Raw genomic sequence first — 20,183 nt, 5'->3', positions numbered from 1 at the left:
TAGCCAGAAGAGAAAGAGTTGGAATGCGTACTATATATATTTTTTGGCATTCTTTTAACAAGAAATCGGTGACATAATTCATCGAAAAATCAATTTACTTTTGAGAAATTCTCCCTTTTACCAACCCTGGTCTTGAATGGTCCACAGTAAAAGGACTAAAGATGTATTGATGGTATACGTACCTTTTGCTCCTGAGGAACTATCCAAAAAATTGGATAGGGAAACGCGTCGAGCCTATCTCCGAGCATAAGTCTACTTTTTAGACGCCACTACATTACCTTTTGGCGAACGGTTACTCGGTAAATTTCCACCTACCGTACGCCAGAGCCAATCTTGGTATTTAAAGAGTGTGTTTTTGTGGGATCTGGTTAATAATACTATCTAAGTGCACCATAACCAGACCCCGGGTAAAACAACCTTTAAACTAATGTGGCACCACTGGGGATCCAGTATACAAATAGAGGTCTAGATTGATATTTCTTTCTCAATCAATCATTTAAGGACATATACATACTTGGTTTGAGGATATCCCAGCACGAACGGTGTATCTAGATCTGACGTACTGGATATCATCCACTCCTCAACAAGCTATGTCCACACTAATCCCGCAAGGTTATTCAATCATACACCAAAAGGGATAAATATACTTACCTCTTTATCATCAAAGAGCTGAATCTCCCAGTTTACTATAAACCAGGGTCCTATTCTTTGGTTTCTCCTTGTTCTTGTTTTTCATTTGTGTGTGTGTTCTTGTTAGTGTAAACCCATGTCCTTTTAAATAACTTAATAAACGTCATTAATTTTTATCTATATCTGTGAAGGGTTTCAAAATTCAAATATAGATTTCTATACCACTGTGATTTCTTGATGACAGTAGTGCAGTTCATCATTCCATAGAACATCCTTCCATTACTCAACTGTCCAATGATGATTTGCGCTTTGAGATTAGCTGATTCATTGCCTCTTGTGATGTGTGAAGCATAACCCGTTGATCCAATAGTAATATTTAATTTGTATAGTGTCAACTTATTCCACTGCGCTTTCAAGCATGGGATAAATAGAAAGCAAACTGGGTAGAACGGTAAGGAGGTGCAGGGGATAGAGGTCATCTGTGATAGGGAGGGGTGGTGGACTAGGTCAGGGGATTTGGTATGCCTCCCTGAAGAGGTGCATTTTTAAAGGCACGTTTGAAATTTCCTGCATCAGGAATTGTCCGGATGCCTTGGGGTACTAGTGAGCAATTCCCATCACAGACTATGGCTGACACTTCCAAGGGTCTGCATATCATATCGTATGGTTTAGGACATGGGACATACCAATAAAGGACACAACCCATTCTACTGATGGAGTAATCCAAATACCTCTGGTAGGATTGTGTATGTTTGTAGGCAACCCTTGCATGACTGCACAAGTTCATTTAAGAATTACACACGAATATTCCAATACCTTTTTGTTATGAACCTACAACTCACAGCATAGCCAGAGCATGCTCGGAGCATAGAGGAAAGTGCCCTCCCAGAGCTAGAGAGCTACAGGAGAAGAGTGGAGGGTTAGGACATTATAGTCAACGTCCTATTCCCTAGATCAATAAAGCTAATAAAACAAGACAGACTATGAGCACCAAGCATTTTTATTAACAAAAACACCTTCTTAAAAATGTACATCTTGGAGCAATTGATGATTTGGAACTGAAAGACAAGAAACAAATAGTTAGTTGGTGCAAGAACACACTTCTCTAGTCTACAATAGCTACAGTTCTACAGTTATGATACACCACTTCTCTATCTGGAAAGGCATAACGAGTTGTCTTGTGCCCAATTGGAAAAAAAAAAACCTGTCTTCCTTTTACAGTAGTTAGACACCAGTCAGATACGGGGGCCCATTAGGACTCCAGTGCAACATTAGCCAAGATACTCCGTCCGTAAGAAACAGACTAGAGGGCAACTTCCCACCACCATAAAGACCCATTACTACATTAATAAGTTTTAAAACTTAATCAATCTAGTTTAGAAAACCTATGGCCAATTCCCTTATAGTTTAGGAGAATCCAACACGGTCCTGGGATGACCAGCGCAGAAGAGATCCAGCAGTTCCCTCCCCCACAGATAACATGAAGGTTGAGGTTTGGCCAAACTCTCCATTATCACACCTAACGCAAGTCATCTTTTAATTTAGTGTAGTTTATGTGCCCATTTGAAATCAACTAGACTTAATCTTACAAGTCAAGTCTATAGACTTACACCGCTTTGTGTCTATGTTTCGTTCTGATGCAAATAGGAAAACCGCTCTGGAAGAGATTCTTCTGTGGTAGTCAGTGTTCACACTCCGTCCTGGTTTAAAAAAAAAAAAAAAAAAAAAATAAAAAAATTACTTATGTACCCAAAAAGGGGTCTCATGAGCATTCGCAGAGAATTAAAAACCCACACATGGCAGCTGATCAGAGCCCATAGTACACCTTGTGCAGTTTAATCTGTAAGTGTATAGGTGCAAGGGTATCCTTGCACGTGCCTACAATTGCCCTTTTGAGCGATCACTTGAGCAACCATGGGCAACTGTCACTCCATGTAAACACAGGAGTATCGCTCACTTAGATTTCAGCTCACCTAAAATCCAGGGGACGATCAGTCTGTGTAATTAGGCACTTCATTCATGAACTGCCTGTTCCTCTGCATGGAGACATACAGGAGATCTTTGGTGTGCTCAGCCTCCCTTCAGTGAGAGTTTGTGTGAAAGTACAAAAGCTGTAATAGTTGGGATGCCTGTGGGAAGTACTGTACATGGAAGGTTACACACCGAAGTGTCTGCATGGGCAAATAGAGGCTAAACAGTCAAACCAGAAGCTAGATCTGTGCAAGCTTTAGTGCATCAGGTTATACAGAGTTATGCCAATTTAATACCAGGGACTGGAGTTGCAATGGCATGCAAGCCAGATGACATGGTTTCATGCCATTGCAACTCATGTTAAGGCCCCCACTTTAGCAAGCGTGCATGCTAATGGGGGCCTCAAGTGTGGTTGTGATAGACCTGTGACTCTAGCACAACTGCTCAGTGTGAGACATGGAGGCTGAGGTGGTGCTCCCACAAGTAGGCGGCCAAGAAGGCTTGAGGGTGCACAGACCAGTATCACGGCATCCCTAGCAAGCCCCATAACCATATGCCATTCCCACCAGGTTCCTTGAAAGTTTCTTCAGCGACCTGTTAAAGCATCACTACCTAGCATTCTTCTCTGCATTGCATCTGACCCTGCAACACACTGGTTTAACTTAAAGCTCAGGTCACTTGCAGCTACTGCGAGTAGCCAGACATGGTAGTAGCAGCTACTCCCGTTTTCCCTGGCTCAGTGAGCCAATTACTTAGCTTTCCTTACAGCACCCCCACAGGGGAAGCTGAGCATTACACAGCCTTCACATCATTGGGTTGGGTTGTCTAAGGTAGGATAAGTTCATTCAGAGAGCTCCCTGCTGTATCAAAGTTACATAAATTAGAGTTTCTGGGCCAGGTCAACCTGTTTAGACAGGCAGACTCATATTTGGCTCATGCAAAAGAGCATCAGTCTCACATTCACTGTATTAGCAAGTGTGAAAGACTGCCCAAATAATGAGAAAAAGCAAGAGGATTCTCACTTGGCTCATGTTTAGCCCAAGCAATGTTCACCTTTGTGCATTTGAATGCTTTTGAATATTGAAGCGCAAACAAAACAAAGTGTACAGTACTGAAGTAATGTAGTTTGAGATGCCATCACTTCAGTTGGGGTCTGACTAGCAGGACCCCCACAAACCTCTGAAGGGGCCACAGTGCTTGATTCCCTCAGATGCTCACCTACGGTATGATGCACCAGCTGTCTCACTACTCCAGTCCATACTGCATTTGTCTCTGGTTATGTGCTGTGGTGAGGCTACCACTGATAAGAATGTTATGCAATAGCCTAGAACTATGCTGCAACATGAAATACCCCTCAATTATACAACAAGCTATAGAGGAGAACCTCTCAAAAGCATGACTTTCATAATTGCTCAGAACTCACCTAGTCTCTGCCGGGCAGGTATACAGGATCCTATTTGTGTGCAGGCTGGGTCAGAGCCCAGATTGGAACCACAGATAATCACATCACAGTGAAAGTAGATCTGCAAGAGGCAAAGATGTAAGAATAAGGTAACTTGAGGGGAGTATATTGGCGATTGAGCCTTTTCCAGTTTTCACCCATCTACTGGGAGGTTGGGGGATCTAGGTCTCCCCTATTGCACAGTTCAAGAATTTTTTGTTTTTGTAGTGTAGTATGGAACCGCTGGTTAAACAAAAAAGTTTGGTATGGCGTTAGCCAGTAGAGAAATATGCGATTGTTCTCAGTGAGAGAAAACCAAGTAATCTTGTAGATATGATACCTTTTAATGGCTAACAAAAATACATGTTACAGCAAGCTTTCAGGGATATCACCTCTTCGTCAGGCTATTGAATGAAACTAGTTAGGATGGCACATAACATACAGATGCAGAGGGGAGGAGAGCACATGCCTGTTGATCTAAATAAGTGTTCACACAGAAGTTTGAGACTGTTCTGCACTCAAAACATGAGTGGAGACGTACATCGTAAATCAGTCCACTGAGCTCAGGACAGTTTTATGATGCATCTCATCTTTCCTTCAACCTGCACATGGAAGATGCAGCACCACCTAGTGGATGGCAACATTACTACAAGCCAAGTTCTGGGAAAAAAAAAAAATAAAATACACACAAGCTCCCACCCCCTGACAGCAGCCAGCAATGGGTGGGGCAGGAGCTTAGCAGCTAGCTCCACCCCCTCCCTTTGCAAAAAGCCAGCAAGGGATGGAGGAGGAAAGGGGGGAGAGAGTTTAGCAGTTATGCTGCTAAACTCCCTCCCACCTCCCTTCTCTAGCAGCTGTCATAGGCTCCCATAGGAGTCCATGCAGCCGCTGCTATATTCTGGCCAAAAAGAGTTCCAGGACTACCTTTCCTGGCTGGCCTAAAAGCACCTGGCGCTACATTGGCTGGGTGCTTTTATGCCACAGGAATCCGCCCATCTGATCTGATGCATGGGAATCCAATGCATGAGATGGTAGGGTATATCGGCCAGGTGTGAAAGCTTGTATGAATAAAACCTAAGCAGCGTACTAGTTAGGGTCCTCCCATCGTGCTTCATGAGTAAACTTAGTCACAGACGGGAAAGTCTATATATTATATACAAGAAGCCCTTCACAGGTATAGACTAAAATTTAGTCTATACCTGTGAAGGGCTTCTTATACATGCTTCATGTGTGATTTAACAAACCTCAGATATATAACTACACATAGTTGCTCATGCCCCTGTAGGTTCAGAAGTAAAGATTACTTTATCAATAAACATTCCACAATGTCAGTAGCCTGTCAAGTACAGCAGAAAGGAAGACCTAGCACCCAACATAGACATATACCAAAATGAAGACTTATCACGCCTTGCATTTGTTCAGGCTATACAACTAATATTGCCATAGATATCCATTACCCAGTATATGCTAACAAACTCCAAGCTAGCAGAAGGTCGATTCACGAGAAGGGAGTCAAATAACTTTTGCAACCTAAGTTTCCAGAAAACAAAGTTCGCAAATGTGATCCTTTAGTCCTGTCACTTACCTCTCCTGTGTAGGTTATATCCCCATCCATAAAAGTAAAAGTCTTCACTTCAAATCTTTTTAGATGTGATGGAAACTGTACTCTGGCATCTGCCATTACAGAGTGGAAGATTGTCTGGTAGGGTTCGTTATGTTCACAACTGAAATGTTAGAAAAGCCTATTAATAGTGTAGATCAGATGTATCAGTTGTCTGAACCAGTGGAGAGCTTTGCCTTAAACCCCTTAGTTCAGTACCAGTTGGCCATGACTGTTGCAGTCCATGAGTAGGTGTAGTACCAATAGTGGTCTCCAGCCAGTGGAACTTAAACTGGTGTGTGAGGAGATCCTGTGACTAGTAGCAAAAGCTGGATACCAATCTTGTATGTAGATACTTTAGAGGAATACAGCTTTTAGCTAGACAAAACCTGGGGAGGAGGAATATTTGATAAAGCAAAGTTATACCAAGTTTACTTTGCTTTAATACATTATTCCAGCTGGCATTCAGTTTTGAATACCCAAAGCATTTATATACCAGTCAATAGAAAAAAGGCTTACATGGCAGGGATCTAAATCCGTGTCAAACTACTGCTTTGGAAGGCAGGTCTAGAGGGAACACAACTCATGGCTTTATTACCTGTTGTCGATAATTGGCCATGCAGGAAGACTTCTCATATCAGGGGATGTAGTAGCCCAGCAACTGTCCAAGAAGAGTTCCAGCTGTGGATCAGAACTGTATAGGAGCTCAATTTCAAAGTACAGGGGTTCCCTTAAGTACTTCACAACTGGATATTCTGGATCTTCATAGAAGACACTGTAGTCAACACCTAGAGAAAGGCATGTTCCCAGGATTTAAGAGGAATACCTTTTATACATGAGGCCTAGAGTCTTAAATACATCATGCCAAAGTTGCATTGGATACTGTAAACCCTAGAACAGTGAGGGCTGATTAGGTCGAAACTGGATAGCACGTACCTTTACTAAGCCTCAACACCAAATCAAGAGGAGCGAATCCAGTCTGTAGGCTGGGAGGAGGGTTCTCTGTGGGGATGTAGTCCACAACCAAGGTGGTATTTGTTGTGTAGTTGCAAGCGACCTTCATACTGTACAAAAAAAGGACAACACATGTTACATAAAACTAGCATCTTAAGAAGCAGAAGAGTGCACTGTGTGAAGGAGTTGTAGCCAGGTTTCCAGATGACATTTAATATACTTACATGACATTTAATATACTTACATGAATAGGACTTTACCAGTTATGGCACTGACATAAGATATTTGATTTTCATAGATCATCATGTTACCCTCAAACTGAAAGAGCAAGAAGTCACATTAAAGGAGATACAAGCGAGACCATTACAATTTTGTAATACAGACCACCCATGATTTCCAAAATACATTGGAGGTTTATTATGTCCCCCAATCATGATGTACTGGAGTACAGATTGTACACTACTTTGGGAGGAAACTGGTGGAACTTAAGCTTTTAGTAGTTGGAGGGGTACTGTTTCATGTTGGAGAGAGTGCCAAGAAGGAAAACTAAGAGCACTTTCAATATGACCAAGCATACAAGGCCAAACAGTCTTCTCCATAAAGTAGAAAAATTAAGCCATTTCAGGGTTCTTGCCCCTTGTCTGTGTATAGTAGAGTTTGGGTTGGCTGGATGATAGGCCTGTGACATGTGTCAGAAGGGGTGCAAGGAGACTTATAGGCCATGCAGTGTTCTTCATCTGCAGTTGAAGACCATAAAAACACTGCATTTACAGTATAGTTACTGGCTAACTGAGGCCTTTAACTCAGGATCCTCTGTATGCACATGTGAGACTACAGCAGCGATTCTACAGTAGAATCAGTGCCATATTATGGAAGGAGGGTCCAACAGACCCATGCCATGTTCTGAAACATATGAAGTCATTGGCTGGGAATTAATCTACATGCTGAAGCAACTGAGGCCATTGCAGAATGGTCTTGCAGAACATTTGAAGTTGTACCATTCTCAGTTTCTAGAGTCTTACCCTTCGTGTAGTACTACAGCTGTTCACAGTGAATGTAAACTGCGCTGTGATGCCATCAGAAGAAACAGGCCCACATTTGCGGTCCATCAACGAAAGTCGAGATAAGTCCATGTTTGGGATATTGTTTATTTTCTTTACTGAAACTTGTATTTTTCCATCAGGATAACAAACTAGGAAAGAAAAATACGTCAATTCATAAGACATTCACCGTTAGTGACAGTGCTGTGCACATACCAGGTGGATTTGGTGGAGTGTCGCAGGAAACCATGATTGAATGAAGGTCATTTCCATATTGATCTTTTATACTTATAGGAAGTGTTACCACATAGCCTGTGCTTGTCACCTAAGACAAGGGGGACATTATACAGAAAGGTTAGTCTAAAGGTTCTGGCAGCTTTTATCATACCTTGTGTAAAGCAAGTAGAGTCTCAAGTAAGGCGTTTGTATAGTGAAGTTAAACTTTTATAATTTTTTAGGCTTCTACTGATTTTCAAGATAGAATTGCAGTTTGCTTCTAGTGGAGAAAGCAAAAAAAGGTTAACTCCTGCAGTGGACATGAACTTGCGATGGTTTGATCACTCCTGCAGTATAATGCAATACCATAGTATTACATTATACCATTATCTGACAGGCATGGCTTGCTAGGCAATCTCCGATGTCAGCACTTGGGGGAGTTCATGGTTCAGGTGCCTGGCTGCCATGGCGTTCAAATGCCGGTCAAAATTGACAATGGCATTTAAAGGGTTAACCACTTTGATCTGTGCTGTTGCTGATCAACACTGTAAGAAACATAGGGCACCTGCATTGCATGGAGCGAGAGACTGCTGATCATACCACCACCCCCAGGAACTGAGCTCCAGCCCCCTCTGCCTCCTCTCCACCCCTCTGCACTATTTGCAATGAAAGTTCTGAGAATTAGCCCCACCCCTGTTCTGCCTCTCCCCATTGCAAATAGTGCAGAGGGGTGGAGAGTAGGCAGAGAAGGGGCAGGAGCTCAGTTCCTGCTCCTGGCTTTTCAGACCTCCCCCACCCCCCGCAGATGAGGACGTATATCGGCTCGGCGTGAAAAACCGAGCCGATATACGTTTGTGTGAATCCAGCCTAATACACACAGGACTAGAGTTCAGACTGCAAAGTTAAGTAATTGGTATTTTATCTTCTTCTGCTTTAACATTACAGAATAGGCTAAACTGGATGGCCTTTCAGCTGTACACCAACTGATAACTATAGAGTGGATAACATAGTACAGAGTCACCTATACTATACGAAATTCTGAAGGCATGACTTGGAGGGCGGGAATGACTTCAGGACTGGGGGTGAAACATTGGCCTTGATTGATCCTTCTGCCCATATATCATTGAGGTACTTTTTTTGGAAATGAACTGTTAAATCTTACATTGTAGCCACTTACCTCATCCATCGCAAGATTTGAGGCTGCAGGTACTTGGACTGTTGAATGTGTCCTATTGACAGCCAATAGCAATCCACTACTTGATGTGGCCGGTACATCCTTGATGTATACACCCCAGCTTGGATCAAGGTTTCCTACTGTAGTGGTCAAATAACCATCTTTTTGTCCACAAGGGCCAACACTAGGCTGGGCTGAAGGAGAAAAAGCAAATCCACTGTCAGCCAGTTTCCGTATTAATGTTAACTAGGGAGGGTGCAAGTATTTGTTGAAACTCCTCAGCTAAAGAGCATGATCAAGATTGGTACTGGTGCTAGACTACTGTGCCTTTGCATGGGCCTGATTCAGACCATTAGTCACAACTAAGCCTCAGTAGGAAAACAGTTTTGTTCAGTCAGTAACATTTGCCCAATTGGGCCAAGTGGGAACATTCCCTGTCAAGGACTCAGTGGCAAACTGCTATCTCAACAATACAGAATTCCTGTACAGTCTACTCACGGACAAAGCTTTCAATGGTCCCAGTTGTAACAAAAGTCTCCTTGTTTGGATAGATTGAGAATCCAAAGGTTACATTCAGAGTGAACCGAATGCCATCTGGGACTGGCTGAAAAGAAATCAAAAGAATTCATTTTATAACCTTCCCTGTGCAGAAGATGTGGGTGTAGTTACCAAATCAGGTGCCCCAAATAGATAAGATTTCAGCCACTCACCACTCACCAAAACCATTAACCCTACTAGATGTTTGAGAAGTCAAGTTGTGAGCCCCACTGGGATGAGGACAGATTTACGTAGTGAAACTTCGTACACTAGTGCTGAAAATCTAGTGTTTCATAGGGTAGCACTGTAGTCATTTAGTCCCCAATTATAGCAGAGTGAAATCCACTAGGTCTTATAAAAAAAACAAAAAAAAACACAACAAAAACTTACATTTAAAAATATTATACACTACCTCCTTTATCACACGGTCATCACCAAAAGGGATTTTAAGAACAAAGTTAACACTTCCATTCGCATGGGTTTTATTCTGAATATTGCAACCCAGATTAACAGCTTGAGGTACTGTCAATACAACGCCATTGATTGTCAAATTAACCAACTGGACATCTGGGAGAAACGTTCCAACTGTGATGTTGAATGTTAGAGTTGATGGTATGGTTTCTGAGGAGGAAAAGAGTGCAGGTTGTAATATTTGAAGCAGAACATTGGTCTCTCTGTAATGACTTACCATTGGTTAAGACGGGTGGTTTTGGTTCAAAGGGAGTAGTTATATCCTTAATGATTGTGTATTTTGACACTCCCCAGGCATCATCCACCCACATGTTTTCAAGAAATGGGCGGATAGTGTAGGTTATCCCATGTTGGAAGTCTACAGAATGGCTCTGGAAATGGAGAGGAAAAGGTGAGGAGTATTCTAGAACATATAGTAGGTCTTGTAACCCACATGCTTCGTTTGACAAGTTTTAGACCATATTCTGTTAGCCCAACATTTGAGATCAGTGTGCAATTTTTAGAGCCAAGCCACTTTTTTTCTTTAAATCCACACAAGTACCTTGTAATAGCCTCCTACAGCCCCCACCGGTATTCTTGTTACAGTGACCGTGTTTCTGTCCAGGATATCATAGTTTCTAGCAAGGATCTCATCATCTGTTAGATTCAGAAGGTCAACACCAAACTGGATACGACTGTTCTGGATAATTTTTGCACCAGTGAGAAGTGGAGAAAGGTTCTTCGGGACAGTCCACACAATCCAGCCATTCACAAACATGACATCATCTGGAAATAGGAGTGAAGACTTGTTTGGGAGCATCATAAGCTGACTGAAAGATCTTAAAGCAGACTGGAAAAACCTTTACACTTTTTACTATTAGGTTGAAACTGGTAGATCAAGGTGACCAAGAGAAGATCCAGCATCCATAGAGTCACACTCCCAACAAGACAGACATACATTGCTGACCAATATATTCAAACACTAACACCAATCTGGTCCCGAGAGCTTAAAAAAAATAAAATTCTTACTAAGCCTAACCTGTATTGCCTACATGTTGTAAATTGGGGGCAACCTATGAATAAACACTTCTAAAGTGCCAGGAGACTGTTTGTAGCTCTAAAAGCCATTACAATCTAAAGCAGAACCACACACTGCAGACTTAAACATTTGATCTTCCATGACCCGGGGAAGCCAGAGTACCCTCTGCTGTAGCCACCCATCTCCCAATGATGGCAGCCACTCATCTCCCAATGATGACAGACACCTTGTCTTCTGGATAAGTGGCCACAACAGCTAATTAACATATTAATGCAAGTTTTTAATCAATTATCATAAAAGCCAACACATATGAGGGAGAGTCCTTGGAGCCACAATTTAGTTCTAAACATATCACAACCATGAACACTGCCCCAACCGTACCGACAGGCTCAGGGGCACCACAAGCTGCCCTTGGGTGGCTACTACTGTAACTTATGGCTAGAGGGGGGATTATCGTCCCCATACCCTACTAGCTAAGCCATACTGCACCAGACAAGTTAATACAAAGGAGGATGTCTTAGCAGATGACAGGGTCCCCTTCCCTACCACCACCCCCCCCCACCCTCCGACCAATTTCCAAGGACCCCCAATGCTGCCATTACAATAAAATACTCCCACCTATACCTGCGAGGGTGGGACTCTGAGTGCCATCTTTGAAGAAGAGGGCACTCACTCATCCCCTTCCTTCTCTCCCTACCAATCACTATTCTTCACCTCCTTCCAGCACTGTCCTAAATCTTCCTTCCCACACTAATCCTTTCACTAATTCTCCCAGGCTACCTGACCCCGTGTCATGCACAGCTTCCTCCTAAAGGGGCTCCTTCACTCCAGACCCATCCTCAAGTTTGTAACTGGAATACACCTTTAAGTTCCTAGACAATGAGAGTTTCCACTACCCTATGGGGAATTGAGCATCTTTTGTATTGCTCATATGGTTCTCCTCTGGCCACCAGCATTGTATTGTGTTCTGATGTCACCCACATCTGATTTTTAATAAGATTGATCTGCGCTCAATTTTAATTGTTGGTTTGGTTAAGGGGTTGGCATTAATTATGGTGGTTAATCTAGGGACCAGTAAAAAATATGCAGCAGAGCCTCCAGCTACCATGTGACATTTAGAATAGTGCCAACTCTTCTTGTGCCAGTAAAGCCTTTGGATCCCATCAGACTTTAAAAGCCGAGTGCAACTGCTACTTAAGCACCCACTACGGCTATACCCCTGGGCAAAAGTTAATTTGACCTTGCTTAATTGACCTGGGGCATTGAGTCACCTTGTTCCAGCCCTGGTAGCCATTCAACAGAAGGCTGTAGTTGATGGGTACAGAGTAAATGCAGTCAATACCCTGCAAGGCAACAGTTTTTTCCACCCTAAATTTACCAGGAACTGATCTCTAGAAGGCACTAATTTTAAGTTGCATTCAGGAAGAACTCCCTTCATAACATGAATAAAATATGTACACTACTGGAAACTCACCCAGTGGGCAGGCAACAGCATTGTCGACCAAGAAGATGAACCAGCGCTGTTTGTAGAAGAGTGTAGCTCGTACAGTTGAGAATGTCACACCACCAATCTGGAAGATCAAGAATTTCATACTGAAGGGAAGATTACTTGAGGGTGAGTAGTGGTGTTCTGACATGCAGTAGTTAGGTGAACACCTAGACAAAGCTTTGATCGTTACCCTTTGAGCTATAGCTTGAGTGGCATTGTAGGGGGTCCTCAACAAGATTCTGGATTCAGTTGTGTTGATCCCGTAGCCGAGGCTTTGCGCAGCATCGATCAGCATTGTAGTTTTTTGAGTTGTAGACAAGTGAAACACTATTTGCCATACAGACATTAAGCCGCTCACTGCCTGAAGGACAAAAGGTTCAGAGAAACTGTAGTGGAGCAAGTAAAGACCAGTACTAGGGGAAAAAAGCCATGCTACAATACTGCAAGACCCATGCAACAACCACCATTGAGTTTGTGAAAGTGGACAAGCTTTAAGGCTAACAATTTTTCCTCCCCGAGTAGCAGCACAAGCTACTTGGGTGACCAATAAAGTGTATAATGCAGAGGATATTTTGAGCCCAGCAGATGTGAGGTTTAGAATATTTTAACAATATGGTGATTAGTTACAGTGCTGTAATATGTATCCCAGATCCTTACATCTGCAGAGAGCCCTGGATAGTGACAAACTTATCTACTCAATCCAAATTGCTGTGCACATCAGATGTGATTCTTTGCCCAAATTAGAAGCAGATTAAGGCTGGGTTCACACAGGGTGGATTTGCTGCGGAAATTCCATCCGTAATGTCGCTGCAGCCGCTAATCCCGGAATAAGCCAGCCATGTGGACGGCAAATCGACCGCGGCGAAGCCAGCACTGCTGAGTGGCCGGCCGCATCATGTTCATTTTTTCCTCTCCTCTTCCGCTGCGGCCGCGCTCTCCTCTATGGGAGCGCCGGTCGCAGCGGAAGAGCGAGTGGCCAGGCCGCTTCAAAACCTGCGGCTAAGTGCCACAGGTTTTCAAGCAGTGCTTCTCCCGGCGGAAATCACGCGGTTTTTCGCTGCGGCCAAGCCATGAGATTTCTGCTGGGAATCCGCCTCGTGTGAACCCAGCCTTAATATTCTTCCATGAGATCTACTGTGTACTTACCTGGGTGAATGCAGTTGACCAGTCCTCTGGCTCATTTCTGAAAACTCCTTCAGAGATCACTGGAATCTTCCTTCTGACTGACACCTGTAAGGATATATTGAAGAGATACCTGGTCCTAAAAACAGCCAAGATCATATTCTTAAAGGGGTTGTTCCACTTTCAGCTGCAGGAGGCAGACCGCTCCATACATTATGTAGTGGCTTGGGTTGGTAGCCCTACTGAAATTAATTGGATTCCTCCTGGAGTAGCAACCTGAACTACTGCTTTTTGCAGAAAGACAGCTAGAAGTGTCTTACCTCCATGTAGTTTGTTTCACAGATCATTTCACGAGGGCTCCATACGTAGGGACAGCTGACCACCTTCATGTAGCTCACAGCATTTCCCATATCACGCCTGGTTGAGATCTCAACCTTCACCGATATTGTGTAGTAGGTGTCATTCTGTAGGGCAAGTTACCATCAGTCTGGTTTTACAAGCCTAGAAGTCATGCCTCTAGTCTCAGGTTTGTACCTTACCATAATCTGTGTATAACAGCTGTAGAGAGAGGTCCTGAAAGTGATGTCCCCCCAGTCATTATAGGATATGGTGTACCCACACTGGGTGGCCAGAGAGTCACTGATCACATGTGCTGCTCCATTCTCATCTGTAGAAGAGTTGTACAATTTAGCTCAACGAACTGACAAAATTGATGTCAATAGACATCCTGTAATGGTTTGGTTCTCACATGAGAACAAGTCGAGTGCTTGACCATGAGAGTCAAGCCCTGAAGAGTTGTTGCCCAAACTGGATAATATTTCTCTTTACTTTGGTACTTGAGTTAATAAGTTGTTAAATCTCAAGCGACTTACCGACTGCAGAAAACCTTACATAGTTCCTTATAACATATTGCGCAGGCAGATCAAGCTGCACCAGGGACCTCCGGCAGCTGGAGATGATGAAATCTAGAGGAACACATTTGGTTAGTGGTCAAGAAGTCTCCTAGCCCCCTGCTGAGTAATAGTAGAGGCAGTTACCTGAGCTACTGCTTAGTTGTGTGTAGGCTTCATTGGCCAAAACAACCGCTAGGAATGTAAACCTGAAATAAGCAAAAACAGAACTAATTAACCCATTCTAAGAGTACCAAAAAAAAAAAAAAAAAAAGGGGGGGGGGGGGGGTTAAGGAGACTCCATTCTGGTAATTATACAGACAAAATATAGAACTTTCAGACCAAAAACCTGCATATGCCTGTGAATGAGCCCTGATTATGTGGCATATTGATGGACTGAAGCTGCAGAGCATTTCACTCATTCTAATGGGGGAACTCAAATCCTGCATGTTTACGTGCGCAAAACACCTTCAGAAACCCCATTGATAGCCAGTGTGTATATACCGTGTTTTCCCAAAAATAAGACAGTGTCTTTAATAATTTTGTTTCAAAAGGCTTAACTTTTTTTTACATGTATAGCTGCCTAGACACTACTTAAATTGACTTTTTAAATTAACTGTTAGCAGGGCTTAATTTTGGAGTAGGGCTTATATTTCAAGCATCCACAAAAAGCCTGAAAAATCATTTTGCATCCTCCAAAATTCTGGAAAATCATGCTATGTCTTATTTTCAGGGAAACAGGGTTTATATGCATTTTTACATGATCCCATTGACTTCAATAGCTTTTTTCAGTGCATAATATGCACCACAATAGAAGCAATGGCTTTTGCCATGTGAAAGCATTTGTCTGAATAGCCCATTGCAAGTCTATGAGAAAAACTCAGTAATATGCGGTGCTAAGGGCTTATTTAGACTACCATATATCGGCTCGGTTTTCACACCAAGTCGATATAAGGTGTCCTTGTCTGAGGGGGAGGGGGGATTATGGAAGAGCCAGGAGCATGTACTGAGTTCCCGCCCCCTGTCACTATTTGCAATAGTCCCGTTGCTTAGCTCCGCCCCTGTCCCACCCCTCCCATTGCAAATAGTGGTGAGGGGCGGAAGCTCAGGTTCTGCTCCTGGCCCTTCCATCCTCCCTCCCCCCTGCAGACAAGGACACGGACACATCTAAATAAGCCCTAAAGCTGTATTCACATAACTGATCTCATGTAGATTCTGGTGTGGGGCCACAGAAGACTGCACCCTTTCAATTGAATTCAAGTTGGTTGCATTCACACAGGTGATTTTCACATGCAAGTTCAATCAAATTGCAATATGGATCAGAAACGCGCAAGTGAAAAAAAAAATTAAAAAAAATTCAGTTTGTTTAGTCACATGAGCAATTTCACAGGCCGATGGTCGGAAATTAACTTTTTATGTATATATATAAAAATTAATAAAGACATACATCTAAAGAATTGCCCATTATTTGCTATGGAAGGAAAACATAATTGCACTTTTATGTAGATGGGGCTTTCATGCAGTTTTCTATTCTTACTGTTGAAACGATATACGCTCATGTGAATGAAGCCTGAAGGAGTGAAGTCTGTAGGCCAATCTTCAAAAGCCACATCAAATCAGCACTGAACAAATCCTTAGACTAGTCTATGGAAACATCTGATACAAATTTGTATTATGACATGTTTACAACCATACATTAGGAAAAGGGGGACCAGGGGTAGGGAAGAAATATCTTTACTCTCCCTTCGTGGTTTTGGCTTCAAAAACCTGAACAAAGCCAGCATATGTCAATGCACCCCTAGGCTACATAATGCACCACAAGGTATGTCAAATTGAAAATGGCCCAAAACCTGCTGAAATTCCACATCACAATCCAGTTGGACCTGCAGATTTTGGTGTGGAACTCCACAGTTGCATAATTTGGCCCCCTAGGCTCCCTTCACACAGGGCAGTTCGGTTGCAGGTAAAACCAAACCAAAAAGTGCATTATTGAAAACTGCATTTTTTTTTTAACCACATTTTATTAGAATTCTGGCAAATACACCAAGTTTTACCGATGCACTTCTTGGTCCGGTTTTAACTACAACCAAACTACCCCTTGTGAATAGAGCCCTTAGTATATGGCCGTAGCAGAACACCGCACTTGCTATAGACCTAGCAACAACGTGCCAGCTTCTTACCGTAAGAGTAAAGCCATTTTCTCCACCATTGTCATGCCAGCTAGCCGTAGACAACAACCACCTCACGCAAACCCCTATACCAGATGCCAGCCACACATCATCCCACACTGACTGGTAAAGAACAGATACTACTGTGTCCCTGCTCCACAAATCTGCTATAAGACAGCACTTCCCTAATTGACCTAATTAGTAAATGCTGGTCTAGATTATGCTAATGAAGGTGTCCAAGCCGTATGTTGGCGCTACTACTGCCCAGCGATGTCACAAAGCCCGAGGCTCCATAGGGGGAGATGGCTTTATCACCTTGCACCAGTGTTCTGCGGCTCCACAGTCACACATGTTGGCACAAATGTAATTAATCAATGAGGTAACATCCACAGGACGCAAATCTATGGTGGATCCGGTGCGCGGTAAAAATCTGCACGGAAGGCTGGCTTCACACGGACATATTTCCGCATGCAAAACTTTTGCGCAGAATACGCAGAGAATAAAACCCATCGATGTCAATGGGTTCGTTCACATTTCCGTATTTTGGTGTGCGCATTTCAGCCAAAGGTCCCCATAGAAGTTAATGGGGGGTACGTAAATGTGCGCACAATACGCTAGGAGATGCGTGATACCATGAAAAAAGAACACGTCTGGAACTCATTAAACGATTTAGCCATTTCAATTGGTGCGTGTTTGAGTCCTGCGCGCAGTAAAGCATCATCTGCGAGCACAAACCGCTCAGTGAAATACGCCAACATGCACGCAAAAAAGTCTTGTTCATAGCGTAAAAAAGTTGTGCTAATCCGTGCGCAATTGTTCTTATGCTCGTATGAAGCCAGCCTAAGGAAACAGAGTAATGAGAATGAACCCATTGAAATCAATTGGTTTTATTCTCTGCGCAATTCGCGTATATATTTTATGTGCACAATTACGTTCGTCTGAAGAAGCCCACGCAGATAATAGAACCCACTGATTTTCATTCACATCACTCTTTTTTGTGCACACATTCCTTTATGTGCGAAAAAACGGACAGCGTCCTGATAGAGGTCTATAGGAGGTGCGCAAATGCGCACTCAGTAAACACAGAAATGTGTGATACGCCGCGCAATTCTTCAGGAAAAAGAACACATCTGGCACTCATTAGGCTAAATAGCCTTTAAGATCACAGCGGTGGGGGTGTCCCATGGCGATGTGAACTGGCCTTGCGAGCGCAAAAAGGACAGTAATATACGAAAAAATGCATCATTCACGGTGCAAATGTGTTGCACTTATGCAACTGTTTTTGCGCATAGACCTGTGTGAAGGAGCCCTTGGGCCAGCTTAACACGAACGTATGCGCATTTGCGTATGCATGAGTGAAGCGTTATTGCGGAATGAACAATGCTTTTTTGTACACACATCAGCATATTTTACTGCACTTTTTGCGACCGCAAGGAATGTTCATTTGCACGCAGCAAACAAAGACTCGCCGATTAAAAGGGCTAATTCTTCAAATGAGTTCCAGATGTGTTCTTTTTCCAGCGGAATTACGCATCGTATCACGCATGTCCTTGCGTATTGCACACGCATGTGCGAACCCCCTTTGACGTCTATGGGGACCTTTGGTTCGCAAATACGCAGGAAAATAGAATATGAACACTTTTGAAGCGGCCTGGCTGCTCGCTCTTCCGCTGCGGCCGGTGCTCCCATAGAGGAGAGAGCGGCCGCCGCGGAAGAAGAAAAAAAACGAACATGCTGCGGCTGGCGAATCTACGCCGCAGCTCCGGCTTCTGCCAGCTTTGCCGCGGCGGATTTGTCGTCCCATGTGGACGAGATTTCTTAGAAATCTCGTCCACATGGCTGGCTAATCCCGGGATTAGCGGCCGCAGGCGGATCTGCCACAGCGAAATTCGGGACGGAATTCCCGCGGCAAATCCGCCCCGTCTAAACCCAGCCTAAGAAGTATTGGGTCTGTACAGGTTTAAGTCTCATGGCAGCTTCACACGAGTGTATGTGCGTATACGCTCGCTGCTGCGCAGTGTATTTGCGCATGAATAAGGTTATAACCAGGGTGTTGTGCGTGTCCGCACATAGTACTGTAATTTTTGCGCGCACAGGGCCAGTTTACACGCACGCGTGACACACCCTTTCCGTGGATTCCAATGGCTAGTAAAGCTCCAGACGTCTTGTTTTTCCTGCATTTTGCGCAGTGTCACGCCCTTCCCTTACGTATTTGCACACATCCCTTAGACTTAAATGGGACTTTTGCTGCGCAAAACGCAAAAATATAGAGCAGGTGCTACTCTTTTGTGCGCACAACAGGCGCTTAACAAAATGCGCAACAACGTGCGCAAACACGCTCGTGTGAAGAAGCCCTCAGCAGGTAAACAAAGATCTTGAAAATAGTCAGAAACGCAGGGTGGGCTACAAAAATGTAGGCCGACACGACACTCTCATGAAAGCTGGTTAAAAGAAAATCTGTCTGTTGCCCATAGCAACCAACCACAGCGCAGCTTTCACTTCTTATACTGCTGAGGTAAAATGAAAGTTGCGCTGTGATTGGTTGCTATGAGTACCACACTTATGAAAGCAAATCTGCTGCCCATAGCAACCAATCACAGCGCAGCTTTTATTTCCCCTCAGCAGTATAAGAAACCAAAGCTGTGCTGTGATTGGCTGCTATGGGCAGCAGATTTTCTCTTAGACAGCTTTCATAAGTGTGTCGCCCATAGCAACCAATCCCAGCACAGCTTTTATTTTACCTCAGCAGTATAAGAAGTGAAAGCTGCGCTGTGATTGGTTGCTATGGGCAACAAAGACAGCATTCCTAAGTGCGTACTGAGGCGATTTTTACACCTCGTGGCGGAGTGTCTTGATTCACAGACATAAAGATGGTATCCCACTAAAATAATAAAAAATGTTTAGGTTTATAAAAACAAGAGAAATACGATCGCTAAAATGAAGAGAGATGCGCTAAAAAGAGTGCTTGGTTGCACCAAAAACACACAGAAGCTCTGAAATGAAACCGCTTTTCTGACTGCGCTTAAAATTTACCTCAAAGGCTGAATTCAGCAAATCCATAGCGAGCGCCATGGAATGCGCCAACCCATTATCTACGCTATTTAGACCGAGTTTCGTTGGTGTAATCTGCGCATACCTTCCGCCCCTGTTTTTGGACACAGAGGCCACGCCCACATTCATAAGGAAAATAGATTGGCAGGGCCATTCATAATATTCCACTCTTTTATGGCGTAAATCACTTGTAAATGACGCAAATCAGTCTTAAAAATAGACGTCTACGGGAGATGCACAAATGCGCTCACAGATCCGCAATACGCTGCGCGATTCAGTGAAAAAAAGAACACATCTGGGACTCAATAACTAAATAGCAATTTAAACCGGGGAGTGTTCGTCTGCCGTGCACAAATGAACAAGCCCCGCGAGCGCAAAGCGTACAGTAAAATACGCCGATACGCACGCAAT

The 20,183-nt window shown here is 43.5% G+C and overlaps 1 protein-coding gene across 1 annotated transcript; it reads right to left on the bottom strand.

Annotated features, from left to right (window-relative positions):
• Nucleotides 1-1,650: 1,650 nt before the first annotated feature.
• Nucleotides 1,651-16,768, bottom strand: LOC136620433 (uncharacterized). Its single transcript, XM_066595238.1, has 20 exons — nt 16,734-16,768; nt 14,701-14,762; nt 14,536-14,628; nt 14,203-14,330; nt 13,984-14,127; nt 13,688-13,771; nt 12,732-12,902; nt 12,527-12,623; nt 10,576-10,799; nt 10,252-10,405; nt 9,976-10,184; nt 7,853-7,961; nt 7,619-7,788; nt 6,841-6,914; nt 6,579-6,706; nt 6,241-6,430; nt 5,628-5,766; nt 4,025-4,124; nt 2,241-2,330; nt 1,651-1,688 (listed from the first exon to the last, which is right to left on the bottom strand). The coding sequence occupies exons 1-20, from the start codon at nt 16,766-16,768 to the stop codon at nt 1,651-1,653; spliced, it is 2,439 nt and encodes an 812-aa protein (XP_066451335.1).
• Nucleotides 16,769-20,183: the final 3,415 nt, after the last annotated feature.

The sequence above is a fragment of the Eleutherodactylus coqui genome, chromosome 1, assembly GCF_035609145.1.
Source record: "Eleutherodactylus coqui strain aEleCoq1 chromosome 1, aEleCoq1.hap1, whole genome shotgun sequence".
NCBI lineage: Eukaryota > Metazoa > Chordata > Amphibia > Anura > Eleutherodactylidae > Eleutherodactylus > Eleutherodactylus coqui.
Note: the sequence above shows the minus strand (reverse complement) of the source record. Positions and strands in the feature narration are given on the sequence as shown.

Coding starts and splice junctions, on each gene's coding strand:
- LOC136620433 (XM_066595238.1), bottom strand. CDS start 16,768: ATGACAATGGTGGAGAAAATGGCTTTACTCTTACG. Junction 7,962..9,975: donor ATGACCGTGTGATAAAGGAG/GTAGTGTATAAT, acceptor CCCTTGTCTTAG/GTGACAAGCACAGGCTATGT. Junction 7,789..7,852: donor CACTCCACCAAATCCACCTG/GTATGTGCACAG, acceptor TTTCTTTCCTAG/TTTGTTATCCTGATGGAAAA.